Below are 26618 nucleotides of genomic sequence, written 5' to 3'. Positions count from 1 at the left end.
GCACCAATTGTGAAACCTGACATATTGATTTGCCTTTGTGAGGATTTTAAACAAACAGTAAGCCATTTTCGCAGCTGGATAAATACCTAATCCCTCACATCGAAGATTTATACATTAAGCTGGCGGGGGGGTCTGCCCTTCACAAAGCTGGACATGACCCATGCACAGTTGCAAATGCAGTTAGAAGAGGATTCCCAAAAGTATGCTACAATTAATACCCATTAGGGTTTGTGCCAATATATGAGACTGCCATTTGGGGTATTGTCAGCCTGTGCAATTTTTCAGCAGGTGATGGAGAACATTTCACAAGCGTCTACCCCAGATCACCATTTTTCTAGATAATGTGCTAATAACAGGGAAGCTGAAAATGTGTTGCTGGAAAAGCGCAGCAGGTCAGGCAGCATCCAAGGAACAGGAGAATCGACGTTTTGGGCATAAGCCCTTCTTTAGGAATGAGGAAAGTGTGTCCAGCAGGATAAGATAAAAGGTAGGGAGGAGGGACTTGGGGGAGGGGCATTGGAAATGCGATAGATGGAAGGAGGTTAAGGTGAGGGTGATAGGCTGAAGTAGGGTGGGGGCGGAGAGGTCAGGAAGAAGATTGCAGGTTAGGAAGGCGGTGCTGAGTTCGAGGGATTTGACTGAGACAAGGTGGGGGGAGGGGAAATGAGGAAACTGGAGAAATCTGAGTTCATCCCTCGTGGTTGGAGGGTTCCTAGGCGGAAGATGAGGCGCTCTTCCTCCAACAGTCGTGTTGCTATGGTCAGCACCGCCTTCCTAACCTGCAATCTTCTTCCTGACCTCTCCGTCCCCACCCCACTTCAGCCTATCACCCTCACCTTAACCTCCTTCCACCTATCACATTTCCAATGCCCCTCCCCCAAGTCCCTCCTCCCTACCTTTTATCTTATCCTGCTGGACACACTTTCCTCATTCCTAAAGAAGGGCTTATGCCCGAAACGTCGATTCTCCTATTCCTTGGATGCTGCCTGACCTGCTGCGCTTTTCCAGCAACACATTTTCAGCTCTGATCTCCAGCATCTGCAGTCCTCACTTTCTCCTCGAAGATAATAACAGGGAAGACCAATAAGAAGTATATAAATATTTCTCCAAGGCAGGTGTGTATGTTAGAATGTGAAAATGTGTGTTTGTTTTGATTTAAGGTTTTTAAGTTATTTAGAGGAATGGATCTGGGAGCAGATCAAGCAAAAGAATTTTTTTGCAGCTTGGGGAACCTAAAACTAGAAGATTTAGTCTGTAAGTAGGCGTCAGAATCTTTCATGATTGAAACTAGGATTCATTTCTTCACACAAAAGGTGGTAGAAATTTCAAATTGTCTTCCATGGAAAAATACATTTTATCTTTGATGTGACCTTAAATGGAGGCCTGCCCCACCTGATCTATTAGATCCTGTGGTACTGTTTTGAAGAAGAGCAGAGGCTCATATTTTATCCGGAACTAAGAGCACCTAAACTGATTCTTTTACTGTTACCACATAATTGTTTGTCGGAGTTTGCAGTGTAAAGATAGTCATTTCCTACATTAGAACAGTGACTACAATTCAAAAGGTATGTCAGTGGCTGTAAAAAGATTTGAGCCATCCAGTTGTCATGAAAAGCACTATATAAATGTAAGAGTTCCTTTCTAACTGCTTAACACTGGTGTCATTCTTCAAGAGAAGGGAAAGTCCTGCCAAAGTTTATATTGGACATTACTCTTGTATTGCCTTCGAGTGTAGCTTTGACTTCTCCTTTTTAAATGGATTGAACAGTCTACCCAGTGTATAGCCAATATCATTCAAGTCTGGGTCCATAGTAGCTTACTATTTTAATAACAGGAGTTCCAAAGCATTGCACCAAATGCTCTTTAAGGTCCACCGCAGCCTTACTTTAGCCATTGTCACCCTTGGTCAGGTGATACTTCCTGAAGCTTCTAAGCCTTTGATGTGACCCTTTTTTCTCCCGCCTCCTGATCGCTCGCGCTCTCTCTCTCACTCTCTCTCTCTCTCTCTCTCTGTCTCACTCTCTCACACTCTTTCTCTCTCACTCTCTCTCACTCTCTCTCACACTCTCTCTCTCTCACACACACACAGACACCCATGCCCCTCATCAATTGCCACTTAGCCTGCTTTTTTTAAAGGTTTTTTGGGGGGGAAGATTCATTAACTGTTGTATTTTTGTATATTGTTTCTGTAGGTATAAGTCCAATGAAGATTATGTTTATGTGCGAGGGCGGGGAAGGGGAAAGTATGTGTGCGAGGAATGTGGAATTCGCTGCAAGAAACCCAGCATGCTGAAGAAACACATTCGCACACACACAGACCTCCGGCCATACGTCTGCAACTATTGTAACTTTGCCTTCAAAACCAAAGGTGAGAAAGTCTTTTCTCTTTCTTGCGCCTCAAAATCTGAAGCCACGCCCCACATCCTGTGCCCATTTCCACACCTCTCCAAAGACAAGACCTGAGAGTTGCCACAACATGTCTGGTCCTTGGTGACCATCACCATGGGAATGGCTGGTGGGAATCCCCGTCACACATGGCAGTGAGGTTAAGACCAAGTCTCTGTCTGTTGAGACATCTGACCTCCTCTTTATGTGGAAAGGGAAGTGCTAAAAATGGCAGAGTAGCTGGATGGCACGTGGGTTCAGGGGGAGCTTAGTTTTGCTGTTGTTCACAGCAACAATGACTGTCATTTGTGGCATAATTAATGCAGTAAAATGTCACAAGATCATTTTCAAACAATTGCAAGCAATGTTACGAAGAATTTTAGGACAGGTGTCCAAAAGTTTAGTCAAGGAAATAGGAGTTTTTGAGTATTTTAAATGAGGAGACAGATAGGCATAATTAGAGAGGGAATTCCAGAGTTTTGGACCCGAGACAGGTAGAAATCGAGATTGCATGAGAGGCTACAACTGAAGAATGCAAAGATTTCCCTGTCCCACTAGAAAGTAAAGAAAATGTGTGAGAACAAAATCTAAGTTAATAATAGAATGGCAGAATGGTTGCAGCTCGGAAAGAGGCCTGTGTCTGTACTGAACTACCGCAAAAGCAACTCGACTGGTCACTGAGCAGCCCTCAATATTGTTTTGAGCATTCAAAGGAGGAAGAGGACTAAACTAAATCTGCTGTTTCTCACTGTGATCCCAAATTGGATTTAACCAAAGTCACTCATAACTCTAATTTTAATTTGTTTTTACCTTTGTCTCCTGAGCTAACAGTTTGGCAGATGTGGGATAGATAAATTAAAGGATGTTAGTGAAGCATGTAATGCTGAAGGTGTGTCAACTAACTCCTTCAGAAAGGAACAGCATACATTTCTGAGAGTGGAGGAGATGAGACAGGCACAGACTGGGGGTAGTCAGTGGGAATTTCTCTGAATAAAGGACTTAAATTTCTGTATTGCTTTTCACCATTTCAAACTATTGGAAATGCTTTACAACCAAGGAAGTAGCTTTGAAGTGTAGTCACTGTTGTAATGTGGGAAATGTGGTAGCCAATTTAACCACAGCGGAGTGCAGTAAACAGCCAAGTATTAATAACCAGGCACTCTGTTTTGGTGATGTAGATTGAAGAATAAAAATTGGTCAAGACAAAGCGACACTTTTGCAGTATAGTTTCCTATTTTCATCTGCCTGGGGTGACAGTCCCCACCTCAGTTTAATGTTTCGTTCTAAAGGGCAACAAATGATGCAGCACTGGAGCGTGAGCCTGACTTGAACCTGCAACCTTTTGATTCAGAGGCAAGTGTCTTACTAACAGACAGCTGCTCCTCCCAAATAATCCTAAATCCTATGCAGTCGCTTGGGCACCTCGCCTGGTTCAGGGTTTGATCCCAGAGCCTAAGGCAGGTAGGTTGGTTTGAAATAGAGACAACCATGACCTCAATGAAAGGGAGCTAACCAGGCAAATCTGATGCCTATAAGTCAGATCCACTCCCGCCCAACATGTGAATGGTATTGCTTTGCATTTGCGTAACTAGCCTACCACAGGGGGAATGGTATCATGCCATAAAGCAATAAATTGAAAATTTCGGAATGTATTTTGAAAAGTAAATATGAAGTTGCCAGTTGATGGTCTTTTTTGGAACACTTAGTAGACTGGAAGCAAAATCCAAACAGCTGTTTCAGGAAATTTAGTCTTTAACCTGAAGGCACTTGCTGTTCTAATAAAAGGTATTTTGTACTGTTTTGTTAACTGAGAGGCCCACCTGCCCTTTCGAGAGAAATAATTTTCTTTGGCAGTTTTGTCTGTCATGTGGGTGGTACACACAGGGGTGCTGCCGGCTTCTATTGATCTGTGCATTCCCAGAAATTAGTGCAAATTATTAGTTCAGTGTAACTCTTTCATAACTGCAGGCTTCCATCTCTGTCACTGCAGAGAGTGTTTCCCGATGTTCATAAATGATTGTGTCATTGCCATTTTTTTTCCACCAGTCAATGTATTTTGCTGTATACATGTCAGAGGCTGAATAAACAAGTTACACAGCTGTGATTCTGGTAACTGCAGAAAATACAGGAAGACTTGCATTAATATAACACCTTCCATGACCTCAGGGCATCCCAAAAGTGTTTCTCAAATTTATAATTGCCTTTGAGTTTTGTAGTGTAGGAAAGGCAGCATCCAAGTTGCAGTCAGCCACCTTTCTCAAATGGCAATCTGGCAATAATGTTTTAGTGATGTTGGTTGAGGGGTAAATATTGATGAGATTGCAGAGAACTCATCTGTTTTTTGCCATTCCACTATGGGATTACTTTGGATCCATCCACGAGGGCTGAAGAGACCTTAATTCAACATCTCATCCAAAAGATAGCATTGTTAACGGCATGTCTCTTCCTTGGTTCTGCAATAGATTTGCCTACCTAGATGATGGGTTCTAAGGCCAGGAGAGGTTTACATCCATGTATTGCTGGCTCAATGAGCCTTCCTACCATTGCCACATTAAATACTTCTCAGCAGTGAAAATATGGGCAATATGGCTGTAATTTGCAGACTGTACCTTCTGGTGTTAAACTCTTCAATCAGTGGAAATAGTTTCTTACCATCCTTACCTTTTAACTTTAACTTTGATCAAATCTCCCATTAATCTTCTAGATTTCAGAGAATATAACCGTAGTTTGGGTAATTTCTCCTCAGAATCTAAACCTTCGTGTCCAGGTATCATTTTGGTAAAACTTAATTGTACTGCATCTCAGACAGGTGTGACCTCCTTAAGGTGTTGTTCTCAGAACTGCATATAGTACTCTACCTGTAATGTGGCTTTAAATAACTGTTGCATGTTCCTCATGCTCCTTTCCTCCCAATGTAGTCAAATAACCCAATGACATACTTGATGTTTGGCTTCTTGGGTGCAGTGCTGAAGGCACACGTGATTGCAAAAAGCCACATCTCAACAAGATCATGGTGAATACGTTGGGCTGGTTTATATAACAGCACAAAATCTTTTTGGTGCTAAAATTAATGTACAAGTCAATCCCAAGTTCTGCTCAGAAATACTTTGTTTACATTTGGAGTCAGCCTCCATTATTCACCTCCAAGATACAGGTTTTACCCACTCTCATGGATTCAAGCAGGTGATAGGAGATGCATTGCCAAGAAGCTGGGTGCAAGTATTAGGCACATCCACACAGACCTGGCTGGGGTGAGCTGCAATAGAAATAGGTATTCCAGCAAAAAGCTAAGAATTCAAGGTTGGTTATGAGCCAAGAGCCATAACATTTGCTAAGTCTTCAAATTACTATGTGGCAACAAGGGAATTTGGTGTTTGTGAATACTGGTGCAGTAATGGAAGAAGAGAGAACCTGTCTTGAAGAATTTGCCCAGGGCTAAGTGCTTCATGAGAACGAGAACCTGGTCTTGAGAAACATGTGACAAGCCATCAGGATGTTAACATCATCACCAGAAGCACAATGTGTATATGCACACTTAAATGTTGAATGCACCAAAAATCTCAAAAACAGTTAGTTGTTGTGACCATTTTATGGATTGAAACAGTGTAATGTTGCAGCAGAAGACCAAAATTGCTCAGAGACTGCAAAAACAAAACCTTATTGTTAAATGAATGACTTTGTTGAATTCCTTGCATTAAATGTCAAAGAAAATGAATTTGATCATTTTTAAAACATTTTGATTGTGGTTAAAAACATCTTTGGAGAGTTACTTCATTCACAAAAAGTGTCACTTATTGAATCACCACTGTTTTGTTTTGCATTTCAAGATAGCAACCACCTATACCAGTGCTGGAGATTCATATTTTATATTCAATGTAAAATTCATGGTAGGGATCGTGTGCTGCAGTGATGGTGTCCCTATCTCTGGAACAGGAGTGCTTGACTTAAATCCCACCTGCCCCAGAAGTGTGTAATAACTTCTCTGAATAGGTTAATTAGGAAATAAATATAATTCATGGTGTAATGCTAATGCACCTTTTGTTCAAGTTCCACTTGCTTCAGAGGAATGCCTGAACAAGTTGACTAAATATGTCGATAATTTGGCCCATATTTTTGGCAGGATTTTGAGGTTTTAAACATCTTTTTACACTGTGATCTTACTTGCACTACATAACTTCTAAAATTGCTGCTGATACAATGTTAAGACAATTCAGATATAGCTTTGCCGCATTTCAAAAGTAGCAATTTTGTATTTCGGGTCCCCCGCATTCACAGTGTTCCTTTTAATAATGATCATAATTACATTTAAAGAGGGTTTTGTGTCTGAAGGCAATTTATCACTGGAAAACAAACTTGTATTTTTTCCCTATTGTCTTGAAGCAGGGCTGGGGAAACTGACACGATTGTTCAGCACAAAGACTGGCTTTTACTCGATGTGAATACAGGATGAGAGGATCTTTTCCATCATAACGTTGGTCATGGTCACAAGCTAAATTAGTTCTGACAGTCTCAAATTAGGTTTCTGAAAAGCTGAGGGCCACAATTACAGCAGAAGAACGGACTCAAAATAAGTGCTAATTTGACAATCCTGGTCTTTGAGATGGCCTGTGTCAGAGGAATTGTCGAGAGATGGCAATGACACAGCTGCTTGTTAGGGTTGTTCTTTGCTCCATGTGTTCTTCGGGTGACGTTTTTGTCTGAAACAAAAAGAGAGTGTGTTGAAATAATGTCTGTGGAAGGAGGAAATTAGTTAGCATTTCAGATTGATGACCTTGTATCAGAATTATTTTTTTAACTGGCACTTAAACTGTGCTGCAGTTGGCCCGCAGGTACACAGTGATGTCTACAGGTGAAAGATAAGTACAATAATCCTTTGCTTATTGTTGTATTTAAGACAGGGATAGAAATGTTCTTGATTGGTAAGGGGATCAGTGATTACTGGGAGAAGGCAAGAGAATGGGTTTGAGAAACATGATCAGCCACAATCAAATGGTGGAGCATACTTGATGAGCTGGACGGCTAAATTCTGCGTTCTGTCTTGTGGTGACTGCATTTCTGAAAAACGCAACTTTAAGCAAATCGGGTTTTCTCATTACAGCTGATACAAAACCTGCAGTTAGTTTCAGAGGGCCTTAGTCTTCAGAAAAATGCATGATACCATCTACTGTCTGTCTCTAATCATAAGAGGTTCTTTGTGGACTACAGCTCCGAAACACATGCCATGTTCATAAATGCAATAATGTTAAAAATGGAATAAATTAAAAATTATATAAAAGAAATGTGCAAACTCTTTTTTTTATTTAATTTCTGCACAGAGCATGTCCCACTTGCTGTCCTTTCTGATCACCAACCTTCCAAATTGCCAACCTTCCCACTCCCTGCTTTTCTCTCCCTTTCCCACTTGTTCTCACCACCTGCTTCCTTTTCCCAAAGACTTGCTGTAAGTGTGGGCTTGGGAAACAGAAGCGCGTGTGAGGAATGGAAAGCAAGTGGCAAAGATGGCCTCTGGGTAAGGCTGCTCCAAAATGATGCTAATCGAACCATGTAATTCGACATGAGCTCAGTACATACTGATGTCAAAACCAAAATCCTGACACTAATTGGACATACAGGCCTCACTATATTTGCAGTGTTATATTTAGGGCAACTTGAACAGGGGATTTGTTGTACTATTTTGTTGAACATCTGTCAATTCTTACCCTTGCAAAGACTATGCAATGCAAAGCTGGTCAGAAAATCAGAGAATGAAGCAGCACAGATGCAAGGCATTCAGCCTTTCACGCTTGTGCCAGCTCTTTAAAGAACTATGCAATTAGCGCGCTCCTCTCTCCTTAGCCCGTAGCCCTGCAACCTCTTGTATTCATCCAATTCTCTTTTGAAAGCTATTTTTGAATCTTTCACCCCTCTTTCTGACAACTGTTTTCCAAACCACAGCAGCTCATTGTGCATTGAAAACAGTCTCCCCCTCTCCCTTCTGGTTCTTTTGTCAATTCCTTCAGTCTTTGTTTTCTATTAACCTACCCTCCTGCCACTTAAACATGATTTCTTTAATGATTTTGCTAATACTGTTCACGATTTGAAATAATGTGATTAAATCTCCCCTTTGTCTGCTCTGGAGAGAACAGCCCAGTCTCTCTAGTCATTCCATAGACACCCTGCACCCCTGGCACTGTTCTAGTTGGATCACAATGGTCTTCTGTTGGAAAACTGCAACTGATAAAAAGTGGCCGGTACTCCTGACACCAGCTCTACTGAAACTGGAAAGGGGAATTCTGAGCCCAGTCAGCTGAATTAGAACAATGATGACTTGCTTTGTGTCTTTTCCCACAACGTTCAAATTTGATGGTGCATAAGACAGGCCAATGCCTTCCTTCTGTGCCACCTGTGGGACAGCCATTCTGATACCAAAGATTCTCCCATCACTATCATGCAAGAAGGGAAAGGGCCTTTGTCATGGACCAATTTTTATCTCTTCATCCATATCTGTCTGATCGGTGTCATGTTTGTAGGAACTTGCTGGACATGAATTGGTTGCCATGTTATGACAGACTGAACTTTACAATATACTTCTGTTAAGGTGCTTTGGGAAGGCCTTTGGTTAGGAAAGGCATTAAGTAAATGGAAGTCAGTGCTTTTCTTATATCAGCAGTTTCAAAGTCACCCTCTTTACTTTTTGTAACATTGGACATCCCCTATTGTCTAGCAGATGTCACAGCGTTTAGCAGTGTGAGAGTTACACTGTTGGGCCATCGGCTGGGCTGAGGTGAGGGGTCATCAGGCTATACTGAGCAGGTTTGGCAGCATATGTGCAGAGAAAAAACAATTTGGGTTTGTTCCCTTTATTTGCAACTAATGAGGTGCTGTTGAGCTATTGCAATAATGCATGTGCTATTTTATGCAAATTTAGTCACCCATATTGAAAATTAAACCCAGGGATACTTAACTCTTTAATAGTTACTTTATTGGGCATAGCAGTAGAGTCTCAACAGCAGCTCTTGCCGCCAGCATTTCAACAAGCTGTAATGAAGCAAAATGATCACCAGCTCCCTCTTTGGGAGGTACTTTCTGCTGAAATGTTTTGTAAAGAATAGGAACTAGAAACCATAGCGATAAAGGTTGAAGAAATGAAAAATGAGTTGAAGCTTCGGTGTACATGACAGAGAAACTTTGAGTGATACTTGCAGGTAATCTCTCTTCAGGCACTACCCCCACCCCTCACCTTAATCCATGCTCAGAATATTCTAACTATGTACGCAGGAAATACATAACCTCCCTCTATCAGGATTGCAGCAAAGATCGTTGCCTCGTTGTGTATGCATGTTCATGCTATTTCCTGCTAACATTCTCTGGCACAAAACCCACATTTGACTGAGGTGTCAGCTGTGGCTCAATGCCAAGTATGCTCCCCTCTGAATCAGATGAAAGTTTGAATCTCTCTCCAACAACCAGGATATGAGTCCAGTCCAGTGCTGTTGTATGATCGCTTTTTCAGACGTGCTCTGACGTGAACGTGAACAATCCTATGTCACTATTGCAAAGAAGAGCGTTGGAGTATTCCTAGCTGTCCAATATTTAGCCTTTAACTGACATCATTAAAAACAGTCAATCTAGTCATTAATGCATTGCTGGTTGTGGGATCTTTTAGTGTGCAGTTTGACTTTTCCTGCATGTAATTTGGCTGCACCACTGCTGCAGTGACTGCTCTTCAAAAATATTTTGTAGATAGTAAAATGCTTTCGGACAACCTGAGGTTGAGGGAGGTGCTAGGTCAATACAGGTTCTTTCTTTTGTGGCATAACCATGAAATAATCAAAGTACAGAATGGGAAGTAAACCTAGATTTTTCAACCCAAGTGGACCATTGTGATACTACATTTGTTAACCCTTCCCCGTCTGTGTGCTAGGAATGGGGGGGGGGGAAGCAGGGGGGTGGAACATGTGTCTCACATTACTAAAATGTAGGCATTTAGTTGTATATAAAGGACACAGTGCATCAATGCTGAATGTTTTGCTGTCACAGATGTTGCATTGCTAAAAGCTGATTGACTGGCAAGGTTCCTGCAATGAGAGACCAGCTGTAAAGTATACAAGCGGGGGAGGTGGGGGGGAGTGGAATTGAGCATTTGAGTCATTAGATCACAACCTTGCTGTCACTGTGTGATAGATCAGCTTTGCCTCTATACCCAGCCAATGCTGAGCCACATTACACCCCAGTACCATTAGGATGATTTATGAAACTTCAGAAGGAGATTGCCTGAGGAAGCAGATTAGCCTCATTGAGACGTTAATTGAGCAGAGACTGGCTATTCAGCCAAGTAGCAGCCAAATGTGATTTACTGCATCGAATCAGCTAAATGCCTCACTGTTTGTGTTCTTCAGGGAACTTGACAAAGCACATGAAGTCAAAGGCTCACAGTAAGAAGTGCCAGGAGATGGGAGTCACTGTTGCATTAATGGAAGACGTGGAATCTGAAGAAGGTACCTTGGGCGTGTTGTATCAATTAATCCCGATGGGGCCATTAAGGATTTTTATTTTCAACTGTTGCTTCACTGTGGCCTCAGCGCTAACAACAGGGCTCTCAATTTTCTGGCAGAAATAGGTAACCAATCATTTGAGTTGGGTGAATTCAAGGGTCATTTCAAAAGGTCAATCCCAAAAGACTGAAGGTTGTTTCCATTGGGTTCACAATTTATTGGAAAAGTAGCAAAGGGAGTACCTGTACTATCACTCTGTGTTGTGGCTGTGTGTTAAAGTGATCTCATTGACATGTGCTGCAAATGCATGTTGCAAACTTACAACCTGTTATTCCAATAACCTTAAATGAAGGGGGTGGGTGGAGTTCCTGTTGCTCAATTGGTAATGTCTCTGCCTCTAAGCCAGAAAATCTGGGACTCATTGGTCACAGAGGGTGCATTTTTTTCATATGGTTCAACAGATTAATCAAGTTTATGAACATTTTGCATCTATTGACTAAAAGGGGGACAGATCATTAAACCCAAATGCAGACTGGGAGCATGCAGTATGTGTCGGGAGAAGCCAAGGGGTCCTTACCCAGCATAAAAGTGCTTACAAAATTTCCTACTTTTCTTTCCTCTTGGGCTTTCTAGTGGGATGCTCTTCTTGATCTTTTGGATTATGTTCAAAGTTGAAAGAGCAGCCTATATTGATGCTGGAGAAAATTAAATGCTATGGCTTGATGACCAACAATTTGCATTTATTTAACCTCTTTAACCTAGTAGAATATCCCAAGGTACTTCACATGGACTTTAATCAGATAAAGTCGAATGCGGAACCACACGGGGCGATATTAGGACAGCATGGTCAAAGGGGTAAGTTTTAAGGGTTGTCTTCTCAGAGACAGAGAGAAGTACAGATAGATGTTGTTCTTTGACCAACTGATCGCTCCTGTGAAGCACCTTGAGATGTTTTACCAGGCTAAAGGGACGATATGAATGAAAGTTGTTTGTTGTTGGATCTGAAATATCCAGGCACTTCAGACTGTGACGAAAACAGAAACTGCAGGGTGTGGCATCATCAGATAGGTCACTGGACTCAAAACGTTAACTCTGCTTTCCCTCCATATGTGCCAGGCCTGTTGAGTTTCTCCAGCAACTTCTTGTTTTTGTTTCAGACTTCCAACATCCACAGTTCTTTGTTTTATTTAAGATTGTGGAGCTGGTCAATAATTGCCCTGTGAATGAGATGGTTGATTTACATGCAGAAAAACCTGTGCTGATATCAATGCAGCTGAAGCAACACTTGACATTTGCCATTGGCCTTCAATATTCCTCAAGTCATTTGGAGACCTGCCTACAACTCCATCAGAGGCCATCTGCCCAGGACATAATCGCACAGCGTGATCAGGTTCCAGACCCTGCTCCCACATGTGAATCATCAGCTGAGTGAGTTTTACGCTGAAAGAAAACATACCTGATGGATGGCTCTGAGGTTTCCAAGCAGACCAGATCAATCTCAGTTACCTTTTGAACTGATGCCAATGATGGTCGATGTGATAACACTTTTTGTCATGAGTGAAAATTACAGTCACAAAATCTGAGTGGAAACTTTTACCCGCAATCAAACCTTTAGCTGCTCTTCATTTTGGGGAATCTAAAGACAAGGAACTAACACTTCAAGGATGCATTTGACGTTGTCAAATTTTAAAATTTGCATTGAAGTGGAATGGCTGCCACATTTAGCTCCTGGAGAGATCAGGGTTCCTCTAAGGTTAAAGGTCACTGCATAGAACTTCGCGTTCCTGCACCAGAGATCATGGACAACCAATGGAAAGAGGAATATCAGACTGGCTCCATTGGGAATTACACTTCTCATTATCCCAGTCAAAGAATTGAAAGTGTGGAGGGATTGATACCAGGACTTACAGCAGTATTTATTCTGCAGTAAACAAGGTCTATTTAGAGTAAGGAACGTAATGTTCTTATGAGGAATTCAAAGTTGTTCCCACAGGCCCAGAACCTTACGCTATCAGATGTGCTCTGCAGTGAAATTGTGATCTGTCATTATTCAGGAAGTGCTTGAGGTGAGATTTGTGATCAAAATGAGTGAGGCAAGTTGTCTTTTTGTGAATCATTTAAAAACATGCATGTGAGGCAGAAGATTGAGCAACATGTTTAGTTTCCCAGTCCAGGCTTTGAGAATCCCAATCTAGAATCATGGGTGTAGAAGCTCAGCTCACGTATCAGTCAGATACAGAGGGAATCCTGCTCTAGATGGAACATTACAGCACAGTACAGGCCCCTTGGCCCTTGATGTTGCGTTAACTGGTGGAACCAATCTGAAGCCCAACCAATCTGCTGTTAGGTGCCACTTTTCAAATAACATGTCAGACAAAGGACCTGTCTGCCCTCTCAGAAGGACATAAAATTTCCAACCTCTATACTTCGGAGGAGGATAGGAACTCCTCTGTGTCCTGACCGACATGACTGAAAGAAGTTATCTGGCCTTTATCACATCACCATTTATGGGATCTTACTGGACTTGCATTGTTTCCCATCATTGGCACAGTGATGACACGTCAAAAAAGTACTTCATTGCTGCAGAGCACACTAGACATCGTGACATCGAGAAGGTGCCAGAGCTGATACCTGATCTAGTTAGCAGCTGTTCATATTAAAGATAATAATACAGTAGCCACTGATGCAGACATACCCATCTATATACTCAACTGTCCTGAAAGAGTTTTATAAAGGGTGAGGTTGCTTCTACAGCTCTCTGACCAGCTAAGTGCATGATGGAGCCTGTTACATTGCATTCAGTTAGACAGCACCTGAAATAGCATGATCTGTGCTGATAGCAGCCAAGGTGAACGGAAGTTAGTGTTATTTGCTTCATTGCCTATTTGGGCTAGGATATAAAGTGCACCTCTGTGGACTGGGTCAGCTTGACTGTGATGCACCCCATAGTCAAATGGCTGGACCTGCCATGCTTGGATTAGAAATGAGAGGGGCTAAAGGCAGGACTAATCCCAGCAGGATGTGTGCTTTCAAAAGAATCGGACATAAAATTGAATGAAGGCAGTGATTTCAAAAAGGCTATAAGCGGATTTAGATCAAAAACAATAATTTGCAATTGTAAAGCACCTTTTAACATAACATCCCAAGTAATGGAACAACTTCCAAGTAATATTACCAGACAAAATTTCACAACATATTAGCAAATATGAGCACAGGTGACAAAAGATAGCATGTGTGACAATAAAATCTAAATAAAATCCAAATCTAAATAGGTGGATCCAAAGTTAGGTCTAAAAGGAGAAAAGCGAAGGAGCCAGGTTAAAGTCAGGACAAACAGCTGGCCAAAATCTAAGGAACGCGTTTCTTGGAGGATTTTAGGGTTGGAGTAGATGGCAAAGATAGTAATTGCAAAGTTAAACTGCGTTGATTTAATCACAAAAGACCTTAGCTTCTTGGAGTGTACCAGATCCATTAACAGCAGTACTGTTTACATAAGGTTAGCATTTTGCTTTTAATTGTTTTCATCTCTGTGAATAAGGATAGAAAGAATTGATTGCTGATACCTGGAATGATTGCAGTGGTCGCCTGTGGGAATCAAGAGTGGTTTGTCTAAACCTGAGGCATGTATATTGAAAATGTCAAGGAGTTTTTCTCAATAGCTGCTGCTGTTACAGAAGGGACAAGAATAAATGAAGTGTTTTGTTAGCCAACATGATGGAGGCAAACTTTCCAGTGGTTTGTGTAGCAGTCAGACATTTTTGATCACCTATGGACTGGCCAGTATTTGCAATGATATCATAGAATTGCAGCACAGAAACTTGTTATTTTCCCCATTTTTTAATGCCAACATTAATGCCTCACAGGAACTTTCTCCACCAAGCTTCATCTAATTCTATTAGTGTAATCTTCAACTCCTTGTGCTGCATGTACTTGTTTCACTTCCCCTTAGATGGCCATATATTATTCATCTCAGGATTCCATGTGATAGACAGTTCCACATTCTAACCACTCCCTGAGTAAAGAAATTTAGACGTTCCAAGGCAGCTACTTGATCTCCAATACAACAGTGATCGCAGAGCTGAGAAACATAAGCAAAACAACAGTGTGAGGAGACAGTCTACCTACTGTCGCGTCATTTTTGTGGATTAAAACTCAAACGTGACAATAGACTGGTTTCTGAAACTCAGTCTACATGGGAAACAGTTCAGTGGGATGGTTTACTGGGCCACCAGTCCCGTGTCACTTACAGTGAACTGTAAGTCAGATTGCATTTCCAGATGGCAGAAACAAAAGTTGCTTTTTGCTTCTGAACTTGATTGTGTTGAGACACAGGACTTAGAGCCAGAGTGCACTGCTGTTCCTGGGAAGGCAGCCTTATCCATCATAGGGAGTGGTGGGGGGAGGAATTGTGTGGGTGAAGGAGGAGTTCAAAAGATCATTAAGTGAATGTTGGGTGCCAGCAGGCAGTTAAATCTACGTCACTCTGAGAACTAGTGTAATAGTTTGGAGGAGTTTCTGAAGTGAATTTCGTTATTATGGTTGCAGTTGTTTTCCTCTGGCAGTGCAAGAGATCGGGTAAGGTTCCCTCGTAGGCTAACATAGTACAGTTAGTTCAGATTTTGTTAAAATGGTACGTAAAGGGATTTGGCCATGCAGGGTCACTCACTTTGATCTAAGAACATGAAACAGAAATATCTTCTTCATGGTAAGAAGTCTGGGAACTGTGGAGGAGTTAAAGAATTCGAGCTATTATGCATGGGGGAGAAAAAGTGATCAAAGAAGCTAAATGAATGTTTGCCTTTATCTTAAAGGGGCTGGAATATAGAGGGGAAGGTTATTCTCCAGTCACACAGAGCATTACTCAGATCTGGTCTGAAATACACCAATCCAAAGGGACCATGTTGGCCTTGGATAGGTTACGGAGTAGATTCACAAGAATTATGAGAACCAGTTGCAAAATCTTGGCTTGGTTTTCATGTAGAAGTGGGAGCTTACTGACGTGTTTGAACTATTAAAAGGATTCAGTGGGGAAGACACAAAATGAACCACTTCCTTTGGTGGAGAGTTCCACAACTAGGAGGCGTGATCCTAAAACAAGAACTAGACCATTCAGGAGTGAGATGAAACTTTGCACAAAGAGCAAATTGAGTCTGGAATTCCCATCTGTAGAAAAATTGATATCTTCAAGAATGAGATCAGCAGATTTTTATTAGTGAAACATTTAGCTAAAACTGCAGCAAAGGTGGTGAGTGAGTGAATGGAGTCCAGTGCCTGTATGTGCCATTCTGGCTTCTATGTTTGTTTCACAATAATACAGTAACTATTATTCTATATTCCTCAAATGGTATTCACAACCATAATATTTGTGGCAATAAAGAATAAGTTAATTAATAATAAATCCACAGAATTCAGGAGAAACGTGTTTTTGTTTCAGAATATAGTTAGAATATGGAACTCACTACCAGAAGTAGTGTTTGAGGCAAGAAGCATAGGTTCTTTTCAGAAGATGTTAGCTAAATGCTTGAATCATAAAGGAATGAAAGGAATCCCTAACAAGGTGGGAGGGTTCTCAGGTGTGCATAAACCTGATAGATTAAGCATTCCTCTCCTGTATTATTGATTCTATGTAATTTTGTTCAATTAATTAATTAAATGTGGATGTCACTGACTAGGACAATATTTATTGGCCATCCTCTAATTATGCTGTTGAAGGTGGTGGTGAGCTGCTTTCTTGAATCTGTCATCTGAGTGCTGTTAGGAAGAGAGTTCCAGGATTTTGATCCAATCCAATCCAAGATTATAGTTCCAAGTCAGGATGGGACATGGCTTGGAGGGAAACTTGCAGGAGGTGGTATTCCCTTGTTTTCCAGGATGTTGGATGGTCATGGGTTTGGTGGGGAAGAGTCGTGTCAAGTGAGCCTTGCTGAATTACTGCGGGACACCTCCCAGATGGCACGCTGCTGCCACTGTGATGGGGAAGGGAGCTTTGAAGATGGTGGAAGGGGTGCTGATCCAGTGGGCTGCCTTGTCCTGAATAGCTTCAAGTATCTTGAATAAAAATATCTGCAGCACCAGTGTAAAGATTCAGGGGATGTGCTGTGATATTGAAAGTTATAAATAGACAATTGCGAACACAGGGATCGTCTGAGACTGTCTGCGAGTTTCCTATTGTGCATTTGACAGCTGAAAAGAGGGCTTCAAAGGACACTGATTCATGATCCTGACAGAATAAAAAGGTTTGTTGCTTTTGGACAAACATCACTGCTTTGGAATGTATGTGGCTCTTCCTGAGCTGTTCCGCTTTCTATCAGTGTCTGCTGTAACTGCTGGACTGAACAAATAATGAAGCCAGTGTGAGGAAAAGAAGACTAAGTGAATTGAAACAATGGCTAGAATCTTCTGCTGTCTAGAATGTAAGTGGGACTCGGGATCAGTTCCAGATCTCCTCTCCTGTCAGAGCGTCCACTTGAAACTTTCCCAAAGACAGCCAATTCAGAGAACATCTCTAGATCCAGTATGTTTGGGGAGGAGAACAAGTTGTTTCTTGAGGTTACAGGCCCAGTTTTGAGGGTGCCTCTGAAAAAGTTAAAATGCAACTAAGAAGTTGGGGAGAGCACCGATGCAGGGCCACTAAGATGGGGAGAATCTTTCAGGAGGTTGGTTGCAACACCTGGGTAAGGATGAATGCTGGGAAGTGGGGGGGGGGGGGGGGGGGGGTGGACGCAGGTATTGAAACAGGAGGCTTTTTGGGTCCCCTCTCCCACGATCAGCCATATGCAAGCCACCTCCACACCCCTGCTCAATTTCCCCACAGTGGGGACATCCCCAATAATTAGATCAGTCAACTCAAATGGGCCTGTAGACATCCAGTTCGGCTACCTGGCCTATCAATTATTGACCTGCCTCTGGTGATCTCTCCAGAACCTCTGGGATCACTGAGTGGACACATATTTCTCTCAAGTTCCTCCTCAACTCACCTTGAACTCGACCTCCACTGGACTGAGAAGCTTCTGCCTACTGTTAGTTGCATTTGGAAGGAATCTTCCAGAAACAGCTTGGGGTTGGAACACTGCCATCATGAGTTGTGAAGCAATCTCTCTGCCTTTGAGATCCCATGTGGGGGAGGCCCCTTCGAGGCAGGAAGTACTTTCAATCAGAAGATGGGCTTTGTAAAATCCCTGCCAGTCCTCACTCGGCAGCAATGTATCTCAGGCCATGGTTCAGGATACCATATTGAAACAAAACAGCCATTTTAGAGGCACAAAGGGCTCATTTGGTAGAACAGATAGAGAACGGGACTAAGTTTGTTGCCAGATTTCTGAAACGTTTAGAATGTTTTCATTTTAACTATGTCAGCTGTGTCCTAATTATTTACATAGAGTGGTGTTTTTCAGACTTCTGTCAATAGCAAAGGAAAGAAATCCTTTGTGAATATAGACATAGTCCTAAGGGACCACCTCTGAGTATTGGGATACATGCTTCTGAAAAAATTGTTGCAAGATAAGTCACCTTGGATTTGGCTCTCTCTCTAAAATGAAAGGTTTCTGGGTGGTTTGAGTACTTTTGCTTGTTATTTTAATGAGAGGGTGAATGCATTTTGTTGTCTTTTACAGGGCCAAATTCATGCAATGTTCATTTTTTAATGTTACTGTTTTGTCCATCTCTCTGATTTAGGAACCAGTGAAGAAAAGTTGAAGAAAGCAGAAGAAATCGAAGGCACAGAACCAGGAGAAGAGCATCAGTTTTCAGATGTTGAGGAGTCAGATGATGATGATGACAACGACGATGATGATGAAGAGGAGGAGGAAGAGGAACAGTTTGTGAGGTCTTCAGAGATTGCAAGTACCAGTCCACAAACAGCTGGGACTGTGTCAACTTCATACAGAGGGGAAACAACCATCCCATTATTAGAGGCCACTTTGAAGCAGGGATCTAGTTTAACCAGTCAGTATTCATCGACGGGTTGCCCCGGGTCACCAACTCAAGTTCAGCCAATGAAATCCTCCGAGCCGGGCATGGTTCCTGTGTGTCAGAGTGTCTCACAGGCAAAACCTGAAGGAAGTATTTCAATACCACCATTGCCATCTGCTGAGCATTTTCTACTGAAGCAAGGCGATCCTCTGATGAAAAGGCAGACTGTGCTAAGTCCAGATGTTCCACCATCAAGAGATACATCACCTAGAAGGCCATGGTCTCCGAAGAGGGAATCATCGCCTCATAGCCTTTTATATCCAGGAGGGGACATTCCATCTGGGAGACACACATCACCAGAGAGAGAGGCATCAGTTCAAGAGCACTTTTCCCCAAGAAAAGAAATGTCACCTCGGAGACGCTTTTCACCAGGCAGGGAATTATCATCCAGGAGCTGCCCATCACCAGGGAGAGGTGTGTCACCAAGGAGACGCCTCTCTCCAGGCAGAGAGGTGTCACCTAAGAGATGTCTATCACCGAGGATCGAAGTGTCATCTGGGAGAGCGTCACCTCGAAAACATTTGTCACCAGAAAGAGATGTGTCACCTGGGAGAACTTTGTCACCGGGTATGAAAATGCTGCCTTCAAGGTATCTGTCTCCAGCAAGGGAGATCTCTCCAAGGAGACAATTGTCACCTGTGCAGCAAGAATCATCTGTAAGACACTTGTCTCCAGCAAAAGATGAATTGCCAAGTAAATGCCTGACATCAAGTTGGCAGAGTGCCCAATGCTCCTCTTTTCCTGCAAAGCACAGTGACTCATCTTCGTTGGGTCTACCTCCAAGGATATCTAGCAAAGAGCTGGAACAATCTGAATCTAAATTGGTAAGAAAGATAAAGGTACTCCATAAAGCTTCCCCTAATGGTGAAGAATGGCTTAACATTACTGGTGCTAGGCATATCTAGTTCAGCTGTGCCATTCCTCTTCTGCCTTCCAGACAATCAAACTGTTTTAAAATTCTGCCCTCAAGGCTCAACAGCAAGTGATTATGGGGTAACCCTGAAGTCTGGACTAAAATTCCAGGAACACAAGTTTAAGTCTCACCACTGCAACTGGGGAATTTAAATTCAGTTAACTAAATCTTGAATGAAAACGCTAGTATCAGTAATGGTAAGCATAAACTTGTGTGATTGTTGTAAGAACCCATCTGATTCAGTGTTCCTGCTGAGGGAAGCAAACTGATCGTCGTTATCTGCTGTGCCCTCTACATTACACCAGACCCACAGTCATACAATTGACTTTTCACTTTCTCTGAAATAGCTGAGTAAGTTAATCAACTGCATTCACCTTAGCAAAGCCAAGTGCAATCAAGGACTGTTCTTAAAGATAAAAATCCCTTGCTGAAAGATCCCTTGTCTAATCACTCTTGGAATATGGGCATCTTTGGCAAGGCCAGCAAGTATTGCCCCACTTCGGTTGCTCTCTTGCACTATTGTCTTGTGGCATGCTGGACATTTCATTAGGCAGTTAAGAGTCAGCCATGTTGTAATGAAACTGAAGGCCATAAGGTTCCTTCCCTAAAGGATATCTTCCTTCATAACATTCTACCAGTTTTTAGTCACTTTTACTAATGGTAATTTTTTCTCGATTTCAGGTTATGGGCCTAGTGTGGGAAGGTGGGACTAGTGTAGGTGGTGGTTCATACTCAATGGGCTGAAGGGCCTGTTTTGTGCTGTAAGATTCCATGATGTTCTCAAACTTTGGGATGTAAGCTTTCACCCTATGGTTTAATAGACCAGTAACATAACCAGGATGCCACCATGCCTTTGTCAGCTACCTCCTTGCGGATCATTCCACACTGTGTTGTTGACTGTTTTCTCGAGAACCCAGGTCATTCATTTTCTGGAAGCAGACAAGTCTCTTTTTCTTTAAAATTGCTTTTCTACTTTCCCTTGGTTTTGTTGGAATCAGATGATGGTAGCTATCATTCTGGGGCACATTTCACTGCAATCCTGCAAATTGCAATTTATTACTGCTGCTTGCTGTAATGTATTCCTTAGCTGTGTTTTTGCATACATACATTTCACTTTTACTTTTTTCCTTTTTGTGCCTCCTGTTTCTTATTCCATCTTGCTCCCTTTATTTTCAGGACATTTCCATAACTTGGCCTTAGATGTAATATAACTCAGACCACCATCAATGTAATTGCCACAAGTGCATCAGCAAAGGCTGGGTGGCTGTACATTATTGGGAGAATTCAGAGAGAGCTTAACTCTATATCTAGAAGCACTCAATCTGATCCATGAGTCATGAAAATGATTTTGGTTGATTGGAACAAAAGAAGTGTTCTAACAGTGCTGACATTACAAACTGTTTGCAATGAAAATACACGTGCATATGCACCTTTCCAAAGGGCTGTTGCCCCCAGACACACCAACATCTCTTCCCAATTCCATTCTCCAACACTCATTCACTCAGCAGCCTCTCTTCCCAGTACATACACTCTCATCCTCTCTCTCCTTCACCCCTTTGTTCTGTCTGCCAGTGTCTGTGAAGCAGAGTTGCTAGCCTAGGGAAAAGGGAGCCTGTACAATAGTCAGACTGGAGAAGAACTCAGCCAGCTCTGAAGCCATCACTCACCTTCACAGCTCAGCTGCATGACCTTCCATTTATTCTTAATCTCCATCCAAATTAAACTTGCCAGCTTCTAACTGTGCCAAGTTAGTGTGCAGGCATCCTGACCTCACTCAGCACTCACCACTAAAAGTATCTTTTGAAGTTGAAGAGCATTTTGAATTCGCTGTCCACGCCTCGCTGTTGGGTGGCATTGATCCAGTATGTCAGCGCTAACCCTGTCGCTATCTCTGGACAGCATTGTTTCCTCTCCACACTCTTAGAATGTAGAACATAGAATATAAAACTGTACAGCACCAGAATGGGCTCTCTGGCCCATGATGTTGTGTCGAATATGATGCCAATTTAAACTAATCCCTTCTCTCTGCATATCCTTGCATATATTCATGCACTTGTCTAAAAGTCCTTTAAACACCACTAACATATCTGCCTATTACCATCTCCACTGACAGCATGTTCCAGTATCCTAAAGCTCTGTGTAAAAAAAAACTTGCCCCTCATATCTCCTTTGAACTGGCACCCTCTCACTTTAAATGCATGCCTCCTAGTTTTAGACATTTCAACTCTGGAAATAAGATACTGACTGTCAACCCTATCTATGCATCTCATAATTTTATAGACTTCTATCAAGTCTGCCTTCAGCCTCTGCTTCTCCAGAGAAAACAACCCAGTTTTCCTATCCTCTCCTTATAGCTCATCCCCTCTAATCCAGACAGCATCCTGGTGTACCTCTTCTGCACCCTCTCCAAAGCCTCCACATCCTCCCTGTATTGCAGTGACCGCAATTGAATACTATACTCTAAGTGTAGCCTAACCAAAATCTTATGAAGCTGCGACATGACATCCTGACTTCTGTACTCAATTCCTCGACCAGTAAAGGCAAGCATGCCATAGGCCTTCTTTACCATCCTGTTTACTTGCATGGCTACTCTCAGCAAGCTATGGACTTGAACCCCAAGATCCTTCTGTAGATCAGTGCTGTTCAGGGTCCTGCTTGTATACTTTTCCTTAACATTTGATCTCCCAAAGTGCAGCTCCTCACAGTTGATTGAGCTCCATTTGCCATTTCTCTGCCCATATCTGCGACTGATCTGTAACCCACTGTATCCATCATTGGTGTTTGGAGGAGGAGCATTCAACACCAAATGTTACCTCTGTGACAGCATTAAGGGTCCGGATTCAAAATGTGAGAACTGATGATTCATACTATTCACCTCAATTAGTCCTACTCGGTAACAGTTTCCGCATTCCGAACCAGTCTTTGGGGTCAGCACAGTGGCACAGTGGTTAGCACTGCTGCCTCACAGCACCAGGGACCCGGATTCAATTCCTGCCTTGGGCAACTGACTGTGTGGAGTTTGCCCATTCTCCCTGTGTCTGCGTGGGTTTCCTCCGGGTGCTCTGGTTTCCTCCCACAGTCCAAAGATGTGCAGGTCAGGTGAATTGACCATGCTAAATTGCCCATAGTGTTAGGTGCAATAGTTAGAGGGAAATGGTCTGGGTGGTTGCTCATCAGAAGGTCAGTGTGGACTTGTTGGGCCGAAGGGCCTGTTTCCACACTGTAGGGAGTCTAAACTAATCTAAAACAGATTTTCCTAAATTCCATTTTGGATTTGTTAGTGACTGACTTGTATCTATGGCTCCCAATTTGTGTTTTGCCCATAAGCAAACCAAGTTTATCACTTGTAATGACGACTCAATTTACATTGATACAATGCCTTAATCTAAAGGTGCTTCAGTGGTGCAAGGAGAAAATGGGCAACATGAGGATGTTAGGAGAGGGTGACCAAATGGAGGAAATTTAAGTAGCATCTGTAAAGAACGAGAGCAACCTAAGCAGACAGCAATGAGTTTACAGCGAATTGAAAGGGCGAAGCTGTGAGGGTTTAAAATTAAAATGTAAAAAGTATAAATTTAAAGACGTGTTTAATAATATTTTGCATTGATCAAGGGTTCTGTGAATATATTCACTTTGAGCAAAATTCAATAACTGACAATTAACGTGAAATATTCCAAGTGACTTCACAGGTACATTATCAAACAAACATTTGACAGTGAACCGATGAAGGAGATATTGGACCAGCGGTTAAAAGCTTGGTCAAAGGAGTGCATTTTAAGGAACATCTTTAATGACAGTCAAGAGGCAGAGAGAGAACTGGAGGGAATTCCAGAACTTAAGATCTAGGCAGCTGATACACAATTGTTAATGGTGAAGTGAATAAAATTGGGACACGCAAAATTTCAGAATTTAGGGAATGTAGAGATCAATAATAAATGAATTATAAGAGAGAACTTTGTAATCAGAAAGATGTAATTAATCTCCTCTTCCTTTTCTACTGTACAGAAGATGTCTAGAATGGGCTACCACAGTATACATGAAGAGCCAAGTACACCATCCCATGCCTTGCATTTTCTTTCTTCAAGAAATACACAAACTGCACATGAAGGACAAAGTTACAGTGGGCTGTCTGGGACCGCACAAGATTATGTTTTCAGTCATCTTCCTCTGCACTCTCAACAGTTGGTCAGGACACCCTACCCCATGATTCCAATCGGTGGAATACAGATGGTTCAGACAAGGCCAGGCTTGGTGCCTTCTCCAATAGTCTCTCTACAGTCAGGCATTCCTGTGAATCCAACTGCACCTGATCCCTTTAGTGCAACTAGGACAGAGGCCACAATACATTTCGAAGAGGGGGTTTTGCTAAGACCCAAATCTGCTGAAGCAACAACTTCAAAACCTTTGCCTTTACCGCAGCTTTCTGTTCCCACAGCCCCTGTTGTGACAGTACCTTCTCTTGCTAGAAGTAGTAAACCAAGTATTACTTTACAGAGGACAGAGACTGTTGAGTTAGACAAAGCAACAGCATACAAACAGGAGGAATACAGGGTACCAATTTATTCTGAACCCAGCACTATCGCTGCTCTGAGCCACTCGGGGCAAGCTGCTGGCTCAGCCAGACTGGACAGCCCCAGCACCAGCCACGAGCACTCTCCAAAGCCTTCGACAAGTGGAGAAGGATCTTCAAAGGATCTGAGCACGAAGCAGTTTGGGTGTTCGGACACCTATTATGAGTCAGCCCGCACTTTAGCCACCACGGAACCTATGCATCCTTTACACGGAAGTGGTAGTAGTTCATCAGACTCTTCGAGTCCTTCCCACTCTTTCCAAACCGGTGCTGGCAGGACTGCTTCAAGTGGACAATCTCACCCAGTTAGAACGCAAAGTGGAAGCAACCCAGAGTATAAGGGTGAAGGCTTTGTGCACCTTGATATGCAAAAGGACAATAAGACAGGAAGTTCATAGCATCCACAGCCATGCAGATTCACCTTTGAAGAAGATGCATTGGGCATTTGTCAACACTATTTTCCTTCCTCATACTCATGAATGTTGTTAGAACAAAACATTCACATATATATATATATAGTAAACATGACCAAAATCACCAGAAAATTCCTGTTTAAAATTGTCCAAGTCCAGTATTATTTAAATGTACACAGTTACTTGTGCCTTTCTCTTTTATTTTGTGGCTACAGATGTATAGGATGGGAGAGAAGGGGGGGAAGTGGTGAAGAGAAAATGATTTGAGGCTGTGAATATTTTTAAAAGCAATGTAATTGATTCAGAGTAGCTGTCTGTTTTTTCATTTGGAATTACTTTGAGTCAAATCACATGAAACAAAAGGGATTAAAACATTGGTGTGATGATGCACTGAAGACTTATTTTTATATTGATAAAATGTAAACTGCTTGTGTACAGAAATAATTCTATGAAGCATATTTATTGTATTCTGTATTTAATTGTTTATAAATGGCTACATTTTCTCAGCATCTTGGTGGTCTTTCTGTGCGCTTTTTATAGCTTCTTACGCAGAAATGATTACAAAAAAATTGCTTAATTTTGACCATGGTTTCGTTTACCTTTTTGCAATGATTGACTCTCAGCACTTAGGCTATCCTGATAAGGATTCTTTCACATTTAACGCCTTCTATTAGTCTGGAGAAAAGAGAATTTCAAACATTTGAAGACAACAAGGAAAATCATTTATGTAGCAAAGTTGCACCAGGGTCAGTATCACAGATTCCAAGACTGTGGGGGTCCATTTTCCTTTGGAATATAGCTTTGTAAGAAAACACTGACCCAAAAGATCATGAACTACAAATCACGCCAGTACCCTGTGAATAATCTGCTATTTAATGCTTGAGAGGAACTGTTAGTCCTACGGTTCTCAAAGCTGTCCACCACTGAGGGCTTTTTTTTTTGCATCATGTCTGGGTCTGTTGTAGACTAAACGATAAGGAGAGATTAATCGTCATAATTAGTCATTTAATATGTGACCAGCGGGATGGTAGTAGGTGAACTAGATGGACTGTCATCTCTTTTCTTTATCCAGCAATGTTAACAACTTTGAGATGCAGAACTTTTAAGTAATGAGTTGAAGGATGCACAGTTCCCAAGTCCAAAGATGCTTTTGGGGAACCTCCTATTTTTACTTACTTTTGATGTTTGTTGTGGCCTTGTTTGGGTGGGAGTGGGGAGAGAAAAGCTGAGGACAGTTACTGGTGGGCTGTCTTTTCAGCAGTGTCTTTTTTTAGTACCTTGTCTCAATTGAAACGATTTTGTCCGCAGTCTGCAATACTTTGTCAGTTCTATTGAATGTAATTTTAGATATAAATGTAATGTACATAAAATGCACTTAAAAGCATTTCAGACACTTTCAAGTGGAATATAGGTGATGTGAAAGAGTTCTTAAGTTTTATATTTGCTCTATGACATTCCATCATTTTGGCTGCACTCAAATGCTTATGCATAGTATTATTTTAAATTTAGCTAGCTAATGCAAACTTAGAAATTCCCCATTACTACAGTGGTCTGAAGGTTTACCTGCGTCATTTGTTCTATTATCAAATCTCATAACCCTTTCCCCACTTAGTGCCCCTTTTTATTTTAAAAATGTTGCCCTTTTTATTGAAATAATTGCTTTTGGCATTGAAATATAATATTCCTTTGTAATCATCACGTTTCTACTTGGGAAAAATGCTCTGTTTACAGCCAGGGAAACCTTATTCCACTGTGTGTGATGAATTCAAAGAGACAGAGTTCTTGTTTCAGAGTTACGGAGTTTCCATGCTGTCTCATTCAGGCTTTGATGCAATTTTGATCATTGCAGCATAATGTTACAATTTAAGGCCAGCTGACTGATTTTCTGAATG

The 26618-nt window shown here is 41.9% G+C and overlaps 1 protein-coding gene across 12 annotated transcripts in view; it reads left to right on the top strand.

Moving 5' to 3' along the window:
- The window catches only part of LOC140453536 (transcription factor HIVEP3-like), a 412504-nt gene extending 387269 nt beyond the window's left edge, over positions 1-25235 (top strand). For all 12 annotated transcript variants that reach the window (XM_072548302.1, XM_072548305.1, XM_072548299.1 and 9 more), the window contains 4 exons: positions 2193-2368; positions 10764-10862; positions 18534-19654; positions 23749-25235. In XM_072548302.1, the coding sequence (XP_072404403.1) occupies positions 2193-2368; positions 10764-10862; positions 18534-19654; positions 23749-24711 (2359 nt within the window). In that variant the 3' untranslated portion in view covers positions 24712-25235. The remainder of the gene's footprint in view (positions 1-2192; positions 2369-10763; positions 10863-18533; positions 19655-23748) is intronic.
- Positions 25236-26618: the final 1383 nt, after the last annotated feature.

This window comes from Chiloscyllium punctatum, chromosome 27 (genome assembly GCF_047496795.1).
Source record: "Chiloscyllium punctatum isolate Juve2018m chromosome 27, sChiPun1.3, whole genome shotgun sequence".
NCBI lineage: Eukaryota > Metazoa > Chordata > Chondrichthyes > Orectolobiformes > Hemiscylliidae > Chiloscyllium > Chiloscyllium punctatum.
The sequence above is the reverse complement of the archived record's forward strand: the minus strand, read 5'-3'. Positions and strand labels throughout refer to the sequence as shown.